This window comes from Anser brachyrhynchus, assembly GCF_964034855.1.
Source record: "Anser brachyrhynchus genome assembly, chromosome: 12".
Lineage (NCBI taxonomy): Eukaryota > Metazoa > Chordata > Aves > Anseriformes > Anatidae > Anser > Anser brachyrhynchus.
The window spans coordinates 3,634,584-3,657,380 of record NC_137707.1 but is presented as its reverse complement, the minus strand read 5'-3'; the positions used below and the strand labels follow the sequence as shown (position 1 = coordinate 3,657,380).

General features: G+C 46.2%; 1 protein-coding gene across 2 annotated transcripts in view; it reads left to right on the top strand.

The window, feature by feature from the left end:
• Window positions 1–356: 356 nt before the first annotated feature.
• CRISPLD2 (cysteine rich secretory protein LCCL domain containing 2) overlaps window positions 357–22,797 on the top strand; it is a 29,696-nt gene continuing 7,255 nt past the window's right edge. The window contains exons 1-14 of one of the 2 annotated variants that reach the window (XM_080552032.1): window positions 357–686; window positions 2,483–2,595; window positions 4,741–5,067; window positions 10,608–10,726; window positions 12,432–12,564; window positions 12,671–12,786; window positions 14,410–14,510; window positions 15,915–16,073; window positions 16,790–16,850; window positions 17,454–17,520; window positions 18,511–18,641; window positions 18,787–18,830; window positions 19,259–19,331; window positions 20,033–20,108. In XM_080552032.1, the coding sequence (XP_080408158.1) occupies window positions 4,825–5,067; window positions 10,608–10,726; window positions 12,432–12,564; window positions 12,671–12,786; window positions 14,410–14,510; window positions 15,915–16,073; window positions 16,790–16,850; window positions 17,454–17,520; window positions 18,511–18,641; window positions 18,787–18,830; window positions 19,259–19,331; window positions 20,033–20,108 (1,323 nt within the window). In that variant the 5' untranslated portion in view covers window positions 357–686; window positions 2,483–2,595; window positions 4,741–4,824. The remainder of the gene's footprint in view (window positions 687–2,482; window positions 2,596–4,740; window positions 5,068–10,607; window positions 10,727–12,431; window positions 12,565–12,670; window positions 12,787–14,409; window positions 14,511–15,914; window positions 16,074–16,789; window positions 16,851–17,453; window positions 17,521–18,510; window positions 18,642–18,786; window positions 18,831–19,258; window positions 19,332–20,032; window positions 20,109–22,797) is intronic. The other variant, XM_080552031.1, reaches the window with a different exon arrangement.

Genomic DNA, 22,797 nt, shown 5'->3' with positions numbered 1-22,797 from the left:
ACATCCCTGAGGCCACCCGTGGGCTTTTCCCACGGAGAGCTGGGAAAGGCTGATCCGGGAGACAGCTGGCCCTTGTCCCTTGCAGAAAACCATTTTTTTTGGTTTTCTGCCCTAAAACTCATCGTCGGTCTTCACCCAGCCATCGCGGTCTCCCCATCGCAGCAGGGAGGATGCGCCCACAGCTCAGCCTGAAAGCTGCCTGAGGGGAGAGCAAAGAAAACCCTTTTTATATCCCGGTCTGCTCGCACTCCTTCTCCGTCTCCTCCTCCTCCTTCACTCCCCCTCCCCGCGTGTTGTGTTACAGCCTTTGGGAGGATGGTCCTAATTTTCCTAGCCCCAATGACTCTTCAAACCGCTGAGAGATCTGAAGCGACACCCCTCAGCTCCTTGCTCCTGCCTCCTTTTCGTACCATTTTTTTTTTTTTTTTTTTTTACCAGGCCGATTGCCAAACAGGATGATCCAGAGTTGTCCTCTTTGCCTGGAGAGCATAAATACCACTGGGGAGCTCTGCGAGACCGCAGTTGGTACTAGCTGCTGAGCTGAGACCTTGCACTCCCTGCACCTCCTCGGGCTTATTTCATCCTTTTCCCCCTCCTCATTTAAATAGTTCAGATCTATAATTTATTTTCCACAAGCAGGCTTGGAGGAGCTACAACTTCGTGGGGACTTGGAAGTGCTCGGCAAGGTGAGTGAAAGCTTTGGTCCCGGCTTCTGAGATGTGGTTTGGGTGTGTGTGTATGGGAGAAATGGCTCTGTCAAGTAGGCACAATTTTCATAACTTCTCCAAATTGCTCCCTGCGTGGTACAAAACAGCACAATGCCCTCTGAGCTGCACTTAGGTGCGCTTTGCAGGGTAACGCAAGGTTAATATGCATTAATCTCGAATGAATGGGAAGAGGTTGCAAGTAGAGGAACAGATAGATAATAGATAATTTTTATTTGAAATAATATTTAAAAAAAATATCTAAGGGATGCTGTAGCAGCCTCTATGAGTTGGCAACCCACAGGCATATCTAGTCTGCTCCAGGAAGCCAGTGTTTGTGCAACTCTGCTCCAAAGTCCTGTCTAGAAGGAATTCCACGGTGTTGTCACATGTTGTGTCTGTTACCAGTGGGTTTTCCATGTGGTTTTGCATAGAAACTCACCCACTTGAGTTCTGTGGAAAGGATTGTAATGACAGATCCAGATGTTTTTGCCCGTGGCCTTGAAGATGCGGGATTTGTGGTGTACTCTGTGCAGACTGTGTTATGTCCTGAGTCAAGGAACTTGTCATCCTACTTTTCTTCTGAAGCCAGGGCAATATTTTAAAGCATGAAAGGCGTGGATGACCTGGGATGCAATGCATGGAGCACACTGTGGCTTTGTCGCTGGACTGCTTTGCACAGGTTAAAAGCCGATCCCAGGTGAACTCCCTGCTGCTTTGCTGTTTTAGATGCTCTGCTGGCATCCCGTGCCAACTCCTGCATTTGCCCGCAGCATCAGCTTGCCCCAAGTATAATTCCACAGGTGTCGGGGTGTTTTGGCTGCAGACGTTACCCGTAATGAGGAGTAGAGACCCACTTGTGCACTTCCCCAGGGAGGCAGCTAAAGATCAACAGCTGTGCGGTGCTAAGGGAAGCGAGGATGTAAGGAAATACAGGAGGCAGCGCCGCATGCCAGCCTCCAAACGCTGCCAGCCCTTCTGCTTTCTGTGACATGCAGGCACCGTCCCCGAGCTGGGGAAATAGCTTTCTAAAAATAATCTTTTCCAAAGTCCGGCGCTGCTTTTTAACTTCCTCAGACCCCAGAAGAAGGCCTCCCCTTTGTCCCCAGCTCGGCCGTGCCTTGCAGCGTATTCGGGAGTCGCTTTCTGCCGACTCACTGGTTTCTGATTGCTCCCAGATGTTTACCTGGCACCAGCATCAGGGGCCTGATGCGTTTAAAGGGAGGCTGCGCTGATGCTTCTCTCGAACCTTTGAAAACAACAACAGAGACTTGCTCAGCTGACTGTCAGCTGATAATTCTCCTTGAATAATGTCAAATCCCAACTCAAATATGCTTTCAATCTGCCCTAACGAGGAGTTTCGAGTGCAGCCCCCGAGGCTGTGCCTCAGCTCTGCAGGGCACTTGAGCTGGCTGAGCTCTAACACATGGCCCAGTGTTTTGTTGCACCTGGCCGTGAGGATATTAGGGGAGGCAAGCAGATGGACATCTGAAATCAATGAGAGCTTTCTGAAATGTGAGCATCTATCTGCTGCTTCCAATTAATCTCTGGGAGGGGAGCTCTTTGCTCCCTGTCCCGCTCCCATCACGTCACCCTGCCTTTGGATGCTTGCTGCTGACTGCTCCCCACCTGGACCCGAAGCAGGAGAGGGGGCTTGAACACCCAAAGTGAAAGATGCACTAAAATTACCTAATTTTAGAGAGGTGCAAAACACCCTTGAGCTCGCAAGCGAGATAGAGGGAGGACCATCCCGGGGAATAATGCACCATCTGTTGCAGGGCTCCAGCTGGCGGTCGAAACCAGACGCGTTGGCTTGGTTGCGGAGCCGTGAGTGGGGCAGATCCTCTGGGCTTTCCGGATGGCCCAGCTGATTTTTCAGGCTGCACTTTCTGTAAGTTCAGTGTTTGCCTTAGATGGGTGGTGGATACGGGCTCCTATTTAGCGGAGGGCACCCGGCCAAATGAAGGGGTACAACTGCAGCCTATGTTGGCTGTCTGTTTCTGCCCGCTCTACCTACAGGGCAGGCTGCAGTTAAAATTGCTCACGCTAAATGGCCGCATTGTGAAGGGCTGTGGCAGCGCATCTATTTTTAAACTCTTAGGGAAGTGCCTCAAAGTAGGAATTGTTGCCTGAATTTGGGTCAGACAGTCTACAAAAGCAGCGGCTCGTTTTGCCTCCCCTGCCTCTCTTTAGCCGGGTTAGAAAGTTGGGCTCCTGCTCCGGAGGAGGTAAATGCCAGCAAACAGGGCTGGGAAGAGGATGAGGTTACAGCAGTGTTTGTCCCCAGGCCACCGAGAGCCCTGTCTTTCAGGTGTGCCTGGGGCTGGGGACAAGGCACGTGTGTTCAGCTTGCTCTGCAGAACAGGGAATAATGAGAAGCCGTTACCTAAACTTAACAAATTATATCCCCGCATTGTTCTACGAGGCAAAAGCTTAATGCTCTGCCTGGAGGGAGACAGGCAGCAGCTGGTTTTCATTCTGCCTTATTACAGTAAGGAGTCCCAAACAGGGACTTTTGCTTTTTTTTTTTTTTTGTGTAGACACCCTACACTTTTTCCGGGTTTCCTGGTGGGAGTTTTGGGGGCTCCCCGCCTCTGCAAAGCACTTTCGTGCTTGCTGCTCTCCTCTGCAGATGCCGTTGGTTCTGGGGAACGGGGGATTTGGGAATTTATATTTGAGAAGCTTTTCCAGCTGGGAGCTGGAAGGCTCTTCCCTGCCTTGGCCAGCTTCCGACTCATCCTGTCTCGCTGTGTCCAACCCCCGTGTCGCGGGGCTGAAGTTTCTCGAATAGCTCCTGGTGATCTGGGGCTTGTTTCCCGTGTAGGTGTGCTTTCAGCATCTTTTTTTTAAACAGCGTTGTCAAAACTAAATCCTAACCTTGTGTTAATGGCAGAGATGGGGAAGCTTTATTCCAAACTATAGCCTTAAGGAGAGAGATTTTGTGCTTGCGCTGTCTGCATAGATGTTTATTGCCTCTTATGGGTTGACTCTGTTCTGGTGGCTCTCGGATCCCGCCTAAAGAGGACTAGATGCTGCAGAGCCCTGCAGCAGCCCATATTCCCTTCCCTGAACAGCTCACGATCCAAATAAAGCCAACCGAGACGCACAAGGCTCGTTGGACCGAGAAGTCAGGGAGGGGGGGAGAGGAAGGGAGGAATTGCTAGGAAATAGCAGGTGGAGTGGGAGCACCACAGAGCAAGCGCCTCGCAGGGAGGGGACGGGGATTAAGTGCAGCCGTGCAAATGACCAAAAGGACGTCGTCTCTGAGCGGGTCAGCCCTTGGAGCTGGTGCCCAGCAAGCGTGCCTGGGAACAGCTAATCTTCTGGCCGGGGGAGGCCGGGTGCTCCGGCTCCTCTCCTCGCCTGCCATAATTCATCTGCCTGGCCGCGCTCCCGCCCGCCGTAAGGCGGTGGGGCAGCGTCAGTGAGAACACCCCAGTGCGTCATTCGCCAGCAGGAATTTTGATTGTTCGACGTTACGATGACATTTCGTATAAACAGCTGCCTTCACCGAGTCTGGCAGCTGCTCGGCTGGATGTCTATTGGCAGAGCGGGACCTCCGAAATAGCTCGCGCTCATGCCTGACCTCGGCGATCTGGCTTGCTGGGAATTTTACTTTCCCTTTTATTCACATCCGTTCTCCGCTTTAACAACCCTTTGGGGGAAAGTAGCTTCAAATGGCTCCCTTTCCCATTTTTAAGGGACACAGGTGGGATTATATGGAGCTGCTGGGCATTGCTGGGTGACACCTGCACCCCTGGCACCCTTGGTGCAGAAGGCACCATCACCATGCCCAGCTAATTCTCACTCCCAGCCCAGTGCCAGTGGAGCTCCCTGGTGTAATAAGCTGAGTTCCCATCATCAAAGGTTGGTGTTCGGGTCTTCCCATCCTTGCAGAGAACAATAACAGTTTAGGCTCTACGTAGTGTTCTTTTTCAAGCAAAAACCTGTGTTTTGTGGCTTCCTTGGCGGGGATCGTACTTGCCAAGAGCTTCTCTGGCACTGTTCTCACTGCCTATTTCTCCCCCAAATCCAGACCTGTGCTGAGCCGTAGGATTCCCTGAAAGGAAACCCGACTGTTGTCTTCATCTCTGCTTCTGCCAGCTATAGAGGAGGAGCCATGAATCCCGCCCTGCCCTGGATCCTGCCTCTTGGATGTGTACTGCTCCTGGCCACCACAGCCCAATGCTTCGTCTTGACCAACTCGAGTCACCTGGAGAGAATCTTGAGTAAATATCAGGATGGGGAAGCTCACTCCAGATCCAAGAGAGCCATTTTATTTTCGGACAGACAGGAGATATTGATGCTCCACAATAAATTAAGAGGTCAAGTGTATCCATCAGCCTCTAATATGGAATATATGGTGAGTACAGCTTCTGATACCTAGCTTAATTTTTACTTTAAAAAAAAAAAAATCCTTATAGTGCAAGAGGTGCAGCAAATTTCCTCCAAAGTAAGTTTTTCTCAAGAGGTTTCCTGGAGCAATTTAATACCAGAGTGAACGATGCTTCAGATCGTTGGACTGTTTTGGTTGGAAAGGGCCACTAACGGGTCATCTAGTCCATCCGCTGCATAGCTTCAGGACTGGTTCCATTATTCATAAACGAGCGTCTGGCCCAGCCCTGGACACATCTCCAGTGATGGCAATTCCACAGCCTGCCTCAGCAGGTTCTTCCATTACTTTAATGTCATAAAAGCATCAAATTTTCCCTAGTGTTTAACCCATGTTTTCCCTGTCACAGCTTTCATACCCTTCTGGTAGTGTTTTGGGATGACACAGTCTGCTCAGAGAAACCTCTGATGGTTGCCATCAGCTACCACCCAGCGCAGCAGATAGCACCTGCCCTTTCATTATATGCTGATCACCAGAGATTATGGGTGTGATGTCCGTGACACTGCTGGGAATCTGCTCAGCTCCTTAGACGAGCTGGGCTCAAGGAATGTGGCTCTATCTGCAGAGAATTTCAGTCCCTGGAAATTGCTGGAAAGGCTCTGGGGAGTTCAGAGTTCTGGATGGGTCAGTGCTATTGGCTTTCTGCAGCTCAGGAAACCAAAATAAAAGTTTGGTCAATGTATTCCCCCACTTCAGAGGGAGAACTTAAAAGTATTGGTATGAAATATGCCTTTACCATCAACAATTCAGATGAATAGTTTTTCTTCACCTGATGCCAGAGACCCTACTTGGAGCTATTTTTGACAAGCCTTCAAAATATTGTGGGGCCAGAAAATGATGTAGGCAAATAATTTTTTTGTGCCTTTTCCCGGTGTGCAAATATAGTTATGACAGAAACTAGTCTGACTTCAACTGTGTGCTCTTGCTGACAGATTCGATGACTGATGATTTGTTAAGACCGCGTTTAAAAGGGTAGGAGGAATAGTACACTGAATGTAATACAAAATTTTTTGCCAGATGTGCTGAAATGAATACTGCAAATGGAAAATTCTGCCTTTTGTGATTGCAGGGGAAAGGGAAAGGGAAGGGAAGAGCAGAGGACAGTAAGGAAGGACAATTGTCCTTCAGTTGCATCCTCCTAGCAGTCACACTGCTGGTGTTGCATCCCACTTCTGTCAGAAAGCACATGCCTCTCTAAGAACCGGTGCTTTGTATCTCTCTTTCTCAGCGGGCTCTCATTCTCCTGCAGGCAGCCTGTAGGATGCTGCCAGGGAAGAGATGATTTGATTAATTTCCAGAGAGTAAACACAAAGCATGAGAAAGCCAAATGTGTTTTGGTTGGCTCTGAGGATCTGAGAGGGCTGCAGTTGCGGACTGTCCACTGGCCGACTGCTATTTACGCTTGCAGCGTGGTTGCGCTTTTATGTTTGTCTTTGCTCAGTGTGCTTTTCTAGTGGTTTTATGGGCGATTGAGGGCAAATGAAAGGGCCTTATATGCTGCGAAGAAAGAAGCCGAGTATAAGATGGTGCTACTTGGAAAGGCTATAATCAGCCTTTCATGTACTCGTGTTTACCCAATATTACTTGGAAATGCAGTGTGTATTCTGAACGTGAATTTCACTTTAATCCTTTGTTCTGCATAGGACATTTCTCATTTGGACTTGCTTAAGAGGATGGTCTGTCTTCAGTACTGTACATAAACTTTTCTCTTTTCCTTTGGTGCCAGTGGGGAGCGTCACAGGCGACGTGTGGCACTAATTTGCGGATAAGGAGGTAGAACATGTGTTCTTGGCCACCAGCCTCCAAACCCTGCCTTGTGAATGTCCTCTCTCCCATCTCCATATCTGATGTACATAAGTGATCTAGAGCGGCAAAGGCAGCTAATATATACCAGGAAAAAGAGGCATTTATCTACTACAGCATGAACTTTAGTCAGTAAAGGCTATTAATAAGAAAGCAATAGCACAGTGAGTACCATGACTTATCTGGAGATCAAAAGAATTGCTGCATATGCATATAGGATAAAGGTAAAATGGAGTGAAGAAGTGAAGAAAGAAACAGTTTTGCCGGTAGGTTTGTGTAATTAATTGAAAGCTAGCACATATATTGGCTATTAATGGAAAATGAATTACAGACTCTGACACAGACCAGGCATGAGCAGTGTTTATCTTCCTGATGAAGTTGCTCAGATACAGAATCACCTTAACCCTATAGCAGCTTTATGACCAACTCTTTCATTGTGCATTTAGAGTATATAACAGCAGTCATGGCAGTGGGCAGGAGTCAAGACCAAAACAAACTCCTTGTTAATGAGCCCAGAGTAAAAAGAACGTAACTGTTCCTAAGGCATCTTGACCTTTCAAGATGGCTTAGTCAGATGGCTTTCAGCAGTGACGAAAGGCAGAAATCCTTCCTCTTGCGGAGGCTCAAAGACAGATGGATAAAACAAAAGTGTTCTTAGTAAGGACTGCGGGAAGGAAAATAGTTTGTTTTCATGTATAAGGTATCCATCCTTCCTCTGAACTGTAGGGTGGTGACTTTTCTTGTTGGGATGGGATAGTGTTTCTGTGTGGATTAGCAAAGCACTTCCAAGCTTCTGCCAGCTCTTGTCAGTCCTGGACTCTTATGCCACTTGCAAGAGTAAACTGCCAGCGCTGCAAGAAGTCTAAGCTGGGGAGAAAAATGAGAGAGGTGAATTAAGATGGCATACTGTGTGTAGTGTGGGGTTTACAAGCTAGTTAGGCTGAGTATGTAACTCCTTGTGGGATATATTCTTACTAAAGCTGAACCTACAATTTGCATTGTAAGATATGTATGCGATGTGTATATTTTTTCATGTACGGTGTACTGTTGAAAGGCCACTCCAGATTTGCAGGAATAAAAAAAGACGGTCCATGTACTAAATTACTTGGAATCCTATATACCCAAAGGCTTTAAAAAAAACAAAACCAACAACAACAACAACAAAAAAACAACCAGAATGCTTGAGAATTCCCTCCTATGGGCTAGATGGGTGTTTTCAAAGCAAGGTAGCTGCCTGTAATCACAGCGGTCTGATAACAGAAAAAATCAATGTGAAGGGGGGAAATCTGAATACAAACTTAGCCTGGTGCTTGGAATGCTTTCATGCCATGTGCTTGTCATCCTCCAAACAGTGAGAAGCAGCTTTGCCAGATCGTTAGAGTGGATTTAAGAAACTGAGCATGGGCATACAATGCCCCTCTGGCTTCAGTAGTCTTCCTAGGTGCTGCTTTGAATATTGGCATAAAGAATTCTTGCAAGCATAGCTGGGAAAGTCTGAAATCTGTTTTTTTTTTTTTTTTTTTTGATATGTTTATTGCTCTGAAATTATTCCAGGCTCCCGACCGCATTCATGTCTGAGGAGAAATAGGCAAATAACTGCTCTAATTTAAATGGGACGGCTTTGTAATCCGACGCCTGCAGAAATGAGCTTCTCTACTCATCAAGCACAAAGCCATGCAAAGATGTAGCTCATTCCCAATTGCCTGTTGAGTGTCTTTTGTCCGAGTTCATTTATTTTATCCATAGGCATCAAAGGAAGATGTAACACACATGTTCACATCAATTTCCATTTAATGACCTATTGCTCATAACGTCTCTGCATTAAATTAGGAGATTTGGAACGTCTCTGCCTTTCGGGCTGCAAGGAATAATGCTCTGCTAGAAAGTCAGAAGTACGAGCAGTGCGCGGCGTCTTGGGAGAGTTTTTGTGGCTTATGTGTTGGATGGGAAAGCGGGCTGTGGCTGGTCACTGCCTGGTGCAGAAAGTGGGAGACCACAAAAAGCTGTGTGTCTAGGCACGATCGTAACAGTCTGCTCCAAACAGAGGTTTGGAAACGTGTACGTGGTGGGTCAGATACCGCGCACCTTCGAGGTGTTGGAGGGCTGAGGTGGAAAATGAGGTGGAAAATGGTTTAATTCCCTCTGTCAGAGCTGAATCCACAAGGGGGTTTGCAGAGTGACGTGAACTTGCTCGGCCACTGCTCAGTTCAAAGCCAAGCTGGAGAGCTCAGAGCACCTCTGGGATGTTGCTGGATGTGCTGTGTAATGATAAGCTGTTCTCAGAGCTCTGGGCTCTAAACTCGGTTCAATCAGTTCACTTTTCCCTTACAAAGGCAGTGTAGGTGCACCAAGTTCTGGGAGACACGGTGTTTTCCTGCCCTTTTAACCAGGGACATGCAGTCCCTCCCCATCCCAGCAGTAACTGCCCAAGACTGTGTTCAGATGCTTGTTCAGCATGAGCAATTGTCGGTTTTCAAATGTCTGGGAGCATAAATGCCTCCCGGGTGGGCTCTGACAGGTCCTTTGGTGTGTTTGAGATGAGAAGTCGCTTTTCTTATGGAGAAGTTAGGACTGAGGAAGATCAGCTGGTTATGATGTCCAAAGACATCTCTCTCTGGAATGTGAATGGGCTGGAAACACGTTGCAAGGCCTCTCTTCTCTTTGGTTTTATTTGAAGAGATGTGCAATGATATTTTCATCCCAGTGAATTCTGCTTAGGACTGTTCTGAACAGACCAGCTATCACACAATGAATTCAGGGCATTATCTACTGGATCCAGCAAGTCTGGCCTTTACAACAAATACACTCCTGGGCAGCGAAGCCAATGAAGGCTGTTTTCCTATTTGCCATTGTATCGTATTTGAGCTCTCTTTTGGCTTGTAACTGAGTGATATTCGGTGAGGTCTGATGTCTTTCCCTCAATGGCAGTGCTAATTTGTCACTTCTAACCTGATGCCTGTTTTAACAAGAGTGTTATTGGCTTAACAGCTCTGGGACTTGGCCACCTCTGGGAGTTCGACTGCATCCGTTGGTGGACACAGCAGTTATTCAGGAAGGAGAAGGGGAGGAAGGAGTAAGAGCCTCAGACCCACACTGGCACAGCAGCTACATAATCATCCCTTGCTTGGGGGACTGGTTCAAAAAACTTCAGCTGTGCTCATAGTGGAGGGCAGGTGTACATCCACAGCTGGAGTCCCAGCTGGTGGGAAAGCTAGGAAAAGTCAAAATATTAAGGACAATGTATGGAAAATCATATGTTGGGCACTTACTGCATATTACGTCTTGCAGATCTCAAATATAGGTGTCATGAAAAAGCACTGGGATCTCAGATTTTTTTTTTTTTGACTGGATTAGAAAAACACCTGTCAAGAATGTCTTACTGTATTTTAGGGTGGAGAGTCCAGGTGGGTTCTTGAGGTCTTGCCAGGTCTGTTTTCTCTTGACCTATCCAGACCTTCTCTTAAGAAGCATGGCATCAAGGACAAAAAGTGCCTTGCATTTCCATGGCAGGGGGACATCCTGAGGAGCTTGCTCTTAGGTCGCAGCACGTCATTAAAATGTACCAAACTCAGAAGGACAGGTCAGACCCCAGGAGTGAGCTGTAATGTAGTCTCTTTCTCTCCTAATTGCTGTTGATTGGCTCTCTTGATCTAACAAACTTAAGAGGAGAAACTGACCTATTCTTTTTCTTTCCCCACCTGCTGCAGACCTGGGATGAAGAGCTGGAAAGATCAGCCCACTCTTGGGCTCAGAAGTGCGTGTGGGATCATGGGCCGAGTGACCTCATCCGGTCAATTGGACAGAACCTGGCGGTTCACTGGGGCAGGTAAGAGCTGGGAAGCTCCTCACTAATTGCAAAGAGCAATTTATGGGCCGTCCCAGCCAGTGTGAAAGGTCTGCCTTGCTACTGATGTAATTCTTTTGGTTTTCTCTTACTGTATTTCCCATAAATATTTACTCAGCTCCTAATTTCTCTTTACTGAAACAGCTCTGCAGTTTTTCTTTTCATCTTCCTGTGGAAGATTTTTAACTGAGAGTTGTTAATCCAGCTAGGAGAGATGAAGTTAATGCTTCCAAATGGATTTGCCTCTCCATCTGGTGGTGAAATTCGTTTATTGTTATGCCCCTGTAATCAAGTGTGTTGTAGGCTAACACTGCTTTATAAAGCAAATATTTTGTATGTGCTCAGCTACCTTAATGGGTCAAAATGCTGTTATGCTTGTACGTCAGGTAGAACTTGGTTGAAAGCAATGGAAATTTGCTTGTGTGAAATTGGCCTGATACAGAAATTGGGCCCGTTTTTGTTGGCAGAATCAAATGATTGGAAAGTCGAGTGGTTAATCCATTGGAAACAAAGTTAAAAGATCAGGCTGTTCTTGGCTCTCCTACAAGTGCTCAAGATGGCCATGGGTTATTGATGGAGGTAGATCCAATCTTGCTCCCATTGCAATCACTGAGAGGAAAAAGAAATCAGATTTATCTCAGTTTTTTCAGGAACGGGCCATAACTTGATTGCCTCAATTTCCTCTTCTCTGAAATAGGACTCGGAAAGTATTCACTTAATGACATCAGGAGATTAATGTTTTTAAAATACTTCTAATGAATGATTTTTAATGAAGAGTTGGCTGAAAGAACAAACTACACTTGGTAATGATGTCATTTGTATTTCTGGCTGCCTGCTTCATGTGAGCTGTTGAAAGCAATAAAAAGTAGTGGGTTTGAAGCGCTCTTCTGCTTTTGTACAGAGTTCGCAGAGTGCTGTTTGCTCACTGTGTACATAACGTGCAAAATGCAAATGAATTCCTCCAGATAATTTTAACGCCATTCACGTTCCCCCAAACGGCACAAGTAGCTCAGTGCTGCAAGGTTTCGTGCACAGTTTGCACAAAGTACGTGCAGCGTGTGCCTGGGGAATTGCTGCAATGACAGCAGGGTAGGCGTGCAGTGCTCCAAGTGCTCTGCACTAACCCTTGGTGTGATGTGAGTGTGAAAAGCTCACTCGCTTTCAAAGGTCTTACAGTAGGATCTCCTAATGGACTTCCAGATTTAGCAAATTGCCTGGTGGTAAAATAGGTACACGATGGCTTTTGGTTTAAGTTGGTTGGCAAACCTTAACTTCTGTTTACTTTCAAAATACAACTTTCTGCCAAACTAGAAGTTTTTTGTAGTTGGGTGGAAAAGCCAGGAGGACATTTCAGGTCAGCAACATTTGAAGAACATGTCAAACCTATAAATAATACAGAAAGTCAGACTGGGATGTGAATTTTGGGGAAGAAATCACCTTTAACATTTTCAGTGAGATTTTTTTTTCCCCTGATTTTCAGGTCACGATACTGTTGTTTTTGTTTTTTAAGCAACGCCTTCTCAATGAGTGGAACTTGCCTTGATAAATTTTTATATAAAATCAGCAATCGTGATTAAAAAAAAATATCTGACTTTGCAATGCAATATGCTGGGAGGCTACAGATGCTGTTTGAAAACTTGTAACAGAGATCGGTGATCTAAGCTGTGCCTGGCTTTTGCTCCTTCAGGTATCGCTCTCCAGCTTTCCATGTCCAGTCTTGGTACGACGAAGTCAAGGACTACACGTACCCATATCCTCACGAGTGCAACCCGTGGTGCCCAGATAAATGCACTGGCTCCATGTGCACGCATTACACTCAGGTAAGAGATGGATTTGTATTTATCCTCTCTGCAGCCCCTCCATGTCCCGTTGTCACTGCAATGTGCCCACAGCTTGCTTGTTTTCAATGCATGCCTTGCCTTGCAGATAGTCTGGGCCACAACAAACAGGATCGGCTGTGCCGTGAACGTCTGCAAGAGGATGAACGTCTGGGGAGAGATCTGGGAGAATGCTGTCTACCTGGTCTGCAACTACTCGCCCAAGTAAGACGGATGGGCTGGGCTCCCTCCAGCTTTCCTAAAACCCTGCGCTGGCAGGTTGCTTAACTAGCCCAGGATCTGGGGAAGAGATTTCAGGCAGTCTAGACTGGTGGTTGTGGCTTTAAATTTTCTCTTTAGACTGCAGCACAGGGCTGGTTCAAGACTTCTGAGCATTGCCTGGAAAACTGAATGAGGGGCTGGGGCCAGGCCGGAGCTTTGATGTTGCTGCCATGGGAAGGAGGAGCAGGAGATGGCAAGGATGGAGCTGGAGAGCGCTGCCAAGTGAGGCTTGCTCTCTCTGCAGCTGGGAGAGGACAGGGCTGGTGATTAACACTGCCGGCCTCCTTTCCAGCAGTAGCCTCTGTACCCCAGCCCTACTGCTGGCACAGGAGAAGTAGGCTTGCTTACGATTAAAACAACAAACGAATGAAATAGGGTAATCTCTACAAGCAAAAGGAATGGCTTGGAGAGCATCTGTTTACACGGCAGAATAGCACCAAGAAACAAAGTGTGTGGGTACAAAGCCGGCAGCCAAACCCAGAGCTTTGCAAGGAGCTTGTAGCACGATCTGGGCAGCAGCATCCTGTGGGTGGGTAGTCTAAGCCCCTCTCCCTGCATTAGCTACTGAGCACGTGATGCTCCTGGGAAATTTGGTGGGGTTTAATAACCTGCTCCATGCATAAGATTGTGCCATCCCCCACGGAGTGCCCCTCGCAGGCTGGGCTCCTTTGTGCATCATCCTTTCAGGGCTGCTGGATGGAAAAATACTTTATTTCTGCCGTTTCTGCTTAATCTCTTTTCTCTGGCATCTGTGTGCGTTGTCCTCATCTAGCCTCATAGGTGGAGACAGCTGAAAGAGCAATAACCAAAGGGTTCAGAGCCATGGACTGAACTCCAGCTCCTTGAACTTCCTCAGCCCCTAATACTTGCAATAGAGAGGGACAAAGAGGGATTTTTGTTTCCGGGTAGTTTCTTGAGAAACTGTGGTAACCCACTGATTTACTCCTGTGTACTAAATCACAGTATTTGAAGTAGAGTTTAATATAAAGATGATATTGCACACAAATCATTAAGTAAACCCCTAAAATCAGCATCTTGGAGGTGAAATGAGAAGGAACGTTTTTCTTACAAGGTTTTCCTGGTCTAGCTGGTTAGCCTTTGCTTAGTTACTCTGGACTGGGGCAAAGTTTCTGCAGCTTCAGAGGCAAAATTGCTAGCAGGGCTGGTGAGGAGGAAGCACTAAGTGCTGCTCTGCTTCCCAGATGATCTGGAATTGGGCAGGGGGAGGCATGGATTTCTGCAATTTGCTCTTTGGAAATGGTTCCAGATGGAAAATAGAGAAGCTTTTAAATGGCAAGAGCTGTGCTCCTGCCTGGCCTGTGCAGCTGCATGGGGGGGTTGCAGAAAATGCTGGGAGACTGGTGGCTTTGATGCACAAGAAAGCTGAAGTCAAGTGTGGGATGGAAAGAGAGGAGACAGGCTGTCTTTTCTACATTTTCCTTCACAAGTAGAGCAGAAACACTTGTTTTTCCCACACCCATAGTGCCGGTGGTTGAAAGATTTCGGGCCAGGGCTTGGATGGGTATTTGGGTGTCTGACAGGCATACCTTTCTCCTGTCCTTGCAGGGGCAACTGGATCGGCGAAGCCCCGTACAAGAACGGCCGCCCCTGCTCCGAGTGCCCCCCCAGCTACGGAGGAGGCTGCCAGAACAACCTCTGCTACAAAGGTGTGTGGGGTTTGGGGACTGGATGCTTTGCTCCCAGCACCCTCCTGCCTGGGGGAGAAGCTGGAGCCAGCTTTCACCTGGAAACTTTTAATTGGAAGTAGTCACAGCTTTCAATTACCCACCCTTACTATTTAGACATCACAGCGTAACGGTAAATCACCGGCTGTGGCTGACACAGAAAGGCTCTGAGCTGTTTAAAGTTCCCAGCTCGGATTCGGCGTGAAAATGTGAGCGAGCGCTGGGGTGGAGGGAAGTGACTCTGCGTTTGCGTGGGTTTGGCTGGGGACCTGGGGCAGGATTTCAGTGGCTGGCCCTGTCCTCGCGGGGTTTGTTTGGGAAGGGAATGTTCTCCAGCGCTTACTGGAGGCGATGTGGGTGGGCAGAGCTTGGCTGCCCACCCCGCTCCTTCAGGGGCCAGCGACGCAGTGCTTCCCTCCCCGTTTTTTTTCCTTTTTTCTTTTTTTTTTCCCTCCCCACCTTGGTTTTCACGGCTGCCAAACGAACACAGCAATTCGTGTCTCTTGGAGGAGAGGAGGAGCTCTGTTGGAATAGTTTGATGGACAGAAAGTGAAAAATATTTTTATTGCTGCGAAATGTCCAATGAAGCAGTGCTGCTCCCTTACCATGCAGGATTTTCTCGGGCCATGCATCAAGGGCCTTTTTTTTTTTTTTTTTTTCTCCCTCCCATGTGTTTTCCTTCATGAAGAACTGGGATTTCAGAAACAGGCAAGCTCCCTGGAGGCTTCCCAGAGCAGAAGCTTCTGTTGCTGCATTTATCACTTTTTGCCTGGGGCTGGGAGGAGCCCTTGGGGAGCAGGTTTCCTTTCTCCCTGCTGTTTTTCCTCAAAGCCCCTGCAGATCCACCATCCATCGCCCCCCTCCCTATTGCTGAGGACGAAAGCAGGGTCAGGTTTTGTGGAGGGCCAGCTGAGCAGAATTAATTTTGCTGGCTCCGTTTCCAAAATCCCTCTGCCTGGCTGCACCAGCGGCTCGTTCTGCAGGGGCAGGGGGGCACTGTGGAAGCTTTACTGGAGGACCAGCTGAAGCTGTGCTGATGGGGGCGGTTTGAAGAGCAGAAAGGTGTTAGCCACCTTCCCAAATGCTGTCTTTTTGCAAGGTGTTCAGCACTGTTGTTCATTAATTAGTCTAGATCATTTCAAACCTTTACGGTGAGATGCTATAAATTCTGCTTCATGTGGAGCTCGCTGGAGAAGCACATCTCCTCTCCTGGTGCTGTACTTGCCCTGGCAATGGTCCTGCGCTGCATTTAACTTCTGTTTTTAAGTTTCCCACTATTTAAAAGCAGATCCTTGTCAAACCAAATTTTCTCCCTCCAAAAAGGAACCTGAATTCCTTGTTGATGTGAACACTCTGTAATTATTTTTAATCCTCCTTTCTAACAAGATTACCGTTACGAGGACACCTTCATCACTGAGACAGATGAGACTAACGAAGTGGAGACTCCACAAATTTCAGAGCAGAAACCCGTGTGGTTCCACCCTCCGGAGAACAAGCCCAGCAAACCTGTCAAGCCCAAGAAAACCTCCCCAGAGACCTATATGAGTAAGGCGGCCTCTTTTTTTTTTTCCTACCAAAAACAGGGAGCAAAGCTTTCAAAAGCCCCTTGTGCCTTCTGCACGTCAGTCTGCAATACTTATCTGTTCTTTCAAGTCTGCCCTTAAAGACATCTTAAGGAAGTACCAATGAACTGAAGGCCCCCAGGTCGGTAGTCGATTTTGGAAATATCGGTTTGGTTTCCCATTTAAAAGTCTCTAAATTCAGCAGTTACCCTCTTTGCATCTTTTCTGGGGATTTTGATTGGTTTCCTTTTTATGTCTTGCTTGGGAAGATTTCTGAAGCTGTTTGTGGAGTTGGTAGTACTTCCTCGGTTGTTTTCTAATCACTGTTAATTAAAAGAGAGTTATTCTGAAAACAAGGCGAGGCAAGCAAATGCATCCTTTTCAAGTTTATCTACTAACATCTTGTGAGTCTGTAATTAAACGGAGAATGAGAGCTCTGGCTGCAGACTTCAGGCTGTAAATCAAAGCCTTTGGCTGTCAAATGTTTCTTCCCTGTTAATATTCCCAAAGACACCTGTCTTGGGCGAACAGTTCAAGAGGCAACAGCTCCAGGCTGCTCAGTCTGCAATAAGATTTTATCTTACTGCAGTAAAGACCTCCAGCAAAGATGTACAGTGGCTGCCCATCGCTGCAGCCCAAGAGCAGGCTCTTTTGTCTTACAGCATAGCTTTATTTCCACTTTTTTTTTTCTTCTTCCAGCACAAGTCATTACCTGTGAGACCAAGATGAGAGACAAATGCAGAGGCTCAACATGCAACAGGTAATGTTTTATTGATACCTCTTGGATCTGTGCAGGAAAAAAAATGGTCTAAAAATTAGCAGGTTCTTGCAAACAAGGTGTAGTCTATACTATATATTTTTGCAACTATCTAGGCAGGTCTCTTTGCAAAAAGCCTTAATTTCTCTCAGTTCAAAGCCTACAGCCAAGCCTACCAGTAAGGTGACTCAGATTTTTTTTTTTATGCAACTATCATGGCCCACAGTTCCAGGTGTCCAGAATCATTTAATAAATCTTGGCAGAGTCACTTTTGAGCCTTTCTTGTGCATTCCACCACCGTCCAAGCCAGACCAATAATTCATGGCTTGTCCCCTCCCAGGCAGTCAAGAACTTCTGGTTAAGGCTTCTGCAAAGAACAGGACAGTTTATCACTTGGAGAAAAAACAAATCCACAGAATCTAAATATTGGTTGGGTTTTTAAGGAGGGTGGAGAAACTGTCTTAAAAAGTAGCTATTTTGCAATCTTGTTTTTAAATTGGAAGAGTTACGTGAAATGAATGGAATGACTATTAAATGAAATAGAGTCAAAGTCTGTTTTTCTTGAATTGTTTTTTCGCCACTCTCAAAGATATATATCTTTACTAGGTATTTGTGCCCAGCTGGCTGCTTGTACAGTAAGGGAAAGATCTTTGGAACATTTTATTATGAGAGTGTAAGTACCTTTCAATAGCTCATAGATGCAATTTGTGGGGAGTTAGTGGTAATAACAGAAATGGGAAATGCCAACAATTCTAGTGTAATTTGGCTTTCCATATTCTCCAGTTGTGGTGCTGTAAACGGGTGCTAATAAAGATTATCTGTATTTTCCTCATCTTAGTGATGAAAAAAGAAGCAGTCTGGAAAGGCAAAAGGACTCCAGAATTGATTTTGACATAAATGCCCTTAATGCGCAATAAAACCCATGGAAAGTGAGGGATAGGGATCAATAGACAGCTCTTACAAAGCGTTCCTCATTAGTGTGGGCAAATGTCATGCTGAACTGAAACTTCATACTACAAACACTGTAAAAATGTTGTAACTAAATATTTTGGGAAGATTTGTTGGATCTTGAACTAGCACAATAATTTACAAATAAGGCATGGCACTGTTTCCCCATCAAAACTCCTGCTGGAGTGAAGGAAGGTTGAAGATGAAAGGGTACTTGCGTAAAGCATGTTTGCTTCCCCATTCTTGCTCCTTGTGTGTGACTACATCGCCCATGATACGTTTTGCCCTGCAACTTCTGTGATTGCAGACAGCCTCCTCCTCCAAGTGGTTTCAGCAGAAATATTTTGGGTTTTAATATTCTGTTGAGAACTGGAAATATTTCATACTGGTTGTTAATTTCCAAAGCTGCTTTTTATTTTTATCTTTTTTTCCTAAATTATATGTAAGTGTATGGTTATGTTATTTAAAAAAAAAAAAAAGTTTGTCATTCAACCAAGCAGCGCTTAAAATAATTGTAATAATAACAAAAGAGTAAGGTTATGTTGGGAGAGTAAGATTTAACAACTAGATTCCAAAGGGGTGTATTCAGTTTATTTTCCATTTGGCACTTTGGTTGGTGGTTCATTTCTTCATTTCTTTTTTTTGCACAGTGGTTGGTCAGTGCTGTCCTGTGAATGAGATTTATTTCACATACTGTTTGTTGTGCTCTTCTCAGTCATCAAGCATATGTCGTGCTGCAATTCATTATGGCATCCTGGACAATAAAGGAGGACTGGTGGATATCACGAGGAAGGGGAGGACACCAGCTTTTGTGAAGTCTACCAGGAATGGTGTGGAGTCTTTCAGGTACTACCTCTGTGAAAAAAGTGTTTGTATTTGCTTTAAATATATGCAAATGTTCAGTCATCTTTGTTACTTGTATATAGACATAGTGCTTTAAGTAATTTTAGTATGCTTATTTTTTTAATACGTATTTTTTCTTGTTTTGCAGGAAAAGTAAACCTTCAAATGCATTCATGGTTTCCAAAGTCACAAGTAAGTTTTAAGTTTGTAAAGTTGAGAAGAAACCATTGTTGCTAGAGTTTTATGAGATGCTTGGAAACATCACTCCATGCAGTGCTCTTTTTCATTTTATGAGATCATGTCCAACAGCTCTGTACCATGGGTCTGGAAACTACATAACTACATGGCTGTAACAAAAATACACTGTTTTGTGGGTCAGCTCTTTTGAAAGCTTTGACCTTTTGAAGACCGCCTTGTAGTAAGGCAGCAGGACTTCTGTGGGAGAGCTGCTCAGCCCCATCCTGGGTGCATGCTGCTGGTAAAGGAGTGAGTGGCTTTCATCCTGGTGCCCTCACCTGGACGTGGGTCTCCCAGGGTTGCTGCATGCCTGTGACTTGTATTTTCTGCAGCTGCTCCGTTTTTTGGTCTAGTAATTTCCTTCTCTGTATTTATTTCCACAGCACAGACACTGGATTGCTACACGACAGTAGCTGAGCTGTGCCAGTTCAAGAAACCTGCAACCCATTGCCCAAGGTAACTGCGTGCCTCGAGCAAATTTGTGCTCAGCTTAAATCTGCACTGCTCGGGGCAGGGATGGGTGAACAGAGGAGGAGGGATGCTGAGAGCCCCAAATCTGAGAGCTTTTGGGAACAGTGTGCTTCCTCCTGCCGCTGTGCTTTTCTCCCAAGTGTGTTTTCAGCATGGGCAGGCACATGGACACTGTGTTGGAAAACATGTTGAGTTTTTGGGTTGTTACAGTAACACATAAGTCAGGCTACGCAATCCTGTTTCAGTGAGACCATGTCTGGAGTGCTGTTACTCTCCTGCACTTGCTGGTTGTTGTTTTTGTTTGTTTGTTGTTCTTAATGTGGTTTTCCTTTCTACCTTAAAATGCGGAAGAAGTTTGCTCCAGAAAGCTGCCTTGTGCAGGTATAAGTCATGGTAGAGGACAGTGGCACAAATTCATGCAAATCATAATGTGCAGAGCATTCTGCAAAAATATAAACACTCCCCTCTGAAAAAGTCATAAAAAACTAATTGCTCTTTTACTTGTCTAAACCCCTGTGTTTGCAGTTCGGTAGTAACTACCAAAAGTCATCTGAGGGGAACAAATAATTAGATTCACTGTTGCCACCTGCAGACCAGATGCAGGCACTTGAAATCTCCGAAGAATGCAGCTTGCTTTCCTGTTGAGCCTTGGTATAGAGAATAAATCTGAATAAATTGTTTTCTAGGATTTATTGTCCAGCCCACTGTAAAGATGAGCCATCATACTGGGCACCGGTGTTTGGCACAAACATCTATGCAGATGTGAGTATGCTCCTTTCCCTGGTGACCCTGTGTAACACGATGTCTGTATTGCAGAGCGGGGCTTACTCTGTGATTTAGGAAGGGATTAAAACTCCCCGTGACCGCTGCAGTGTGGGGTTGGGGTAGATGGGGATGAAGGAAGAAGTGGCACCAACAAAGTGCATCAGTGACAATAAGGGGCTGGAATCGATGGGCTTGGGGAGCCGCTCCAGTTTCTGGCGCTGACTTCTTCTGGACTTGGGTGGGTCCCTTAACTGCCCTGTGCCTTAGGGGCGATGGATCCAAGACAGTGGTAGTGCTTGCTCGCCTTGGTAAAGCACTGCCTTGGTTTGGAGATCTACAGATGAACATCAAAGGGCTTATATTATATACGCTGCATATACAACCACACTATGTTTTTGGCAGAAAGAGCCTGTCTTCTCCCTCCCTTCTCCTCTTTCTGGGAGCTGAACAGTGTTTTTGAGCAGCTGGGACACGGCATGGAGCAGTGGAAAGAAAGCATTTGAGTTGGTTTTATCGGTTTGTTTTTCTAAACTCTGCTCGTGGGGATGAGCAGAGACTTGATGCTAAAACTAGGCAGACAGTCATTTTCTTGAAATCTCTTAATATTAGGCCTCTAAAAACTGGGTTTCAACATTTTTCCATTTGTGGGTGCCTCTTTTTTTCCTGTCGGAGATTGTCTTTGGAAATGTCAGCTCTCTCAGGCTGGTGTCTAGCCTGTAGGAACATGCTTTGGGGCTGATCGTGGGTCCCAGTGAGGGCCTACATCCCCAGCATGGAGCTTTGCAGACTCTTGAGAAAAACATCCTGGGGGAATCACACAACAGTTTGGGAAAAGCCATTGAGAAAGTGATTTTTAAGTAACTTTTGTATTTTACTTGGGACCATTTTTATTTTATTTTTTAATAGAGACACAAACAAGTTAGCCTCAACAAGCTCATATGCAAATCCATCGCACAGCTGTTGCCCCGTGGTATCTGCCTCTTTGCATGCTCTGACCTGCAGGAAATGGGAAATAGTTTTCCTTTTCTTTTACTGAAGACAAAACTACCTCAGATTACCCCTGAATGGGGTCTGCAATTACAAGGTTTTAGGTGAGGACCAGCATCCTGGGCTGGCATTGCTTCGCTATTTGTACTGACGCAGAAGGATTAGTGTCCTTTAATGAAGGACAAGCTCTATTTCCTACTGTTCCCTCTGGTTATTGTGTTTCATAAACTGGGGTATGGACCGTGATTTGGGAGAGGAAAAAAAAAAAAAAGGAAAACGTTTTTGGCCACCTCTTAGAGGGCTTGGTTAACCTTTTTCTGGGCTACTGTGCTAATGGTGTGCTGCAGGTCTAACAGGGAAAACACTTCAGATTTTAGCGGAATGAGGGGTTGGTAGCAAAACAGATTAAAAAAAAAAAAAAAAAAGAATCCAGCAGGGGAAAAAAAGGAGTTTGAGGAGGGTGTGAAACATGTTACAAAGGAGAAGGCATTGATGCTGATGAGTGCTCAGGCTGGAAAGCTGACCACGTAAACAGGCATGATATGCAGGGAGAATTTGAGCAATGCCTTTTTCCGCTGGGCATGGACTGTGTGGGATGTCCTCTGGGAGGGGATGCTGTGAATTAACCCGAGCCTGCGGCTAGGAAATAATTAAAGCAGAAAATGAGCTGGATGAGACAAGTGCGAATCTTCTGGGAGGGTTGCAAGGCTCCACACCTGGAGTGTAGGGCCTTCAAGGCCCTGGGGGAATTGCGTCCCAACCGTGTCTTCTCCAGTAAGTGATCTAAAAGAAAATGAAGTGTTTTGTGCTGTCTCTGATCTGTGCTCCCTCCAGGTGCCCTCTGGCCTCTTAGCACCTTCACCAAAGCATTGATTTGCTAAATGCTCTAACAGCTAAGGAGTCCATAGTCCCAGAAGTGGTGACAAAAACGCTTAGCTAGTCTAGGGAAGTGTGTTTAGAAGAGGTGAGGAATGGGTGGACTGATGTGTCCAAGAAGCTGGGGTACTCGGGAGCAGTGGCAGAATGACGAGGCACAGCAGTCAGAACCACAAAGGGTTCATGGAACAGGGATATAGAGGAGCCTTGAAATCTGGGGTAAAGGAACAAAATGCACTCAAGTATGCCATGGGAAAAGTTCATGCCCAAATCCCAGGTCTATCCACAGAATGGTGTCCTCCCAGGGCTGAAATTAGTGGCGACAAGCAGCCTGCTGGGGAACAGAAAATTTGTTACTCATGTTCCCATGTTGTGGCTTTATGGGTCTGTAGGGATCTCTGGATTATAATCATCAGTAATGTCACTGAAGATGGTGGGAGTGTCCCTGGAATACACAGAGGTACCATCGGTACTGGGACACTCAGAGTTCCTTCTCTGGGGTCAATTACTTTTGACCTCGCATGGTCAACCTCATGGTGAGGTTTCTGAATTGGAAAAATGAGAGGAAAAAAAATGTCTCTGAACACATGACTGTGCTTAGGAGGTAGCTCAGCTTTTGCTGATATGAACAGAGCCAGATCTGGGGGATGCTGGAGCTGTGTGAACACCTAGGGGTCTTTACTGAGGCTGTAGAAAAGCTTTTATGTTCTGCAAGGTGCCGTCACCTGCCTGGCTCTTAGTGTGCAACACCGCAAGGGAAACACTTCCTCATCCCTGCTCAGGAGCCCTATGGAGCTGGGAGAGGAAACGGCTCTCTGCTCTT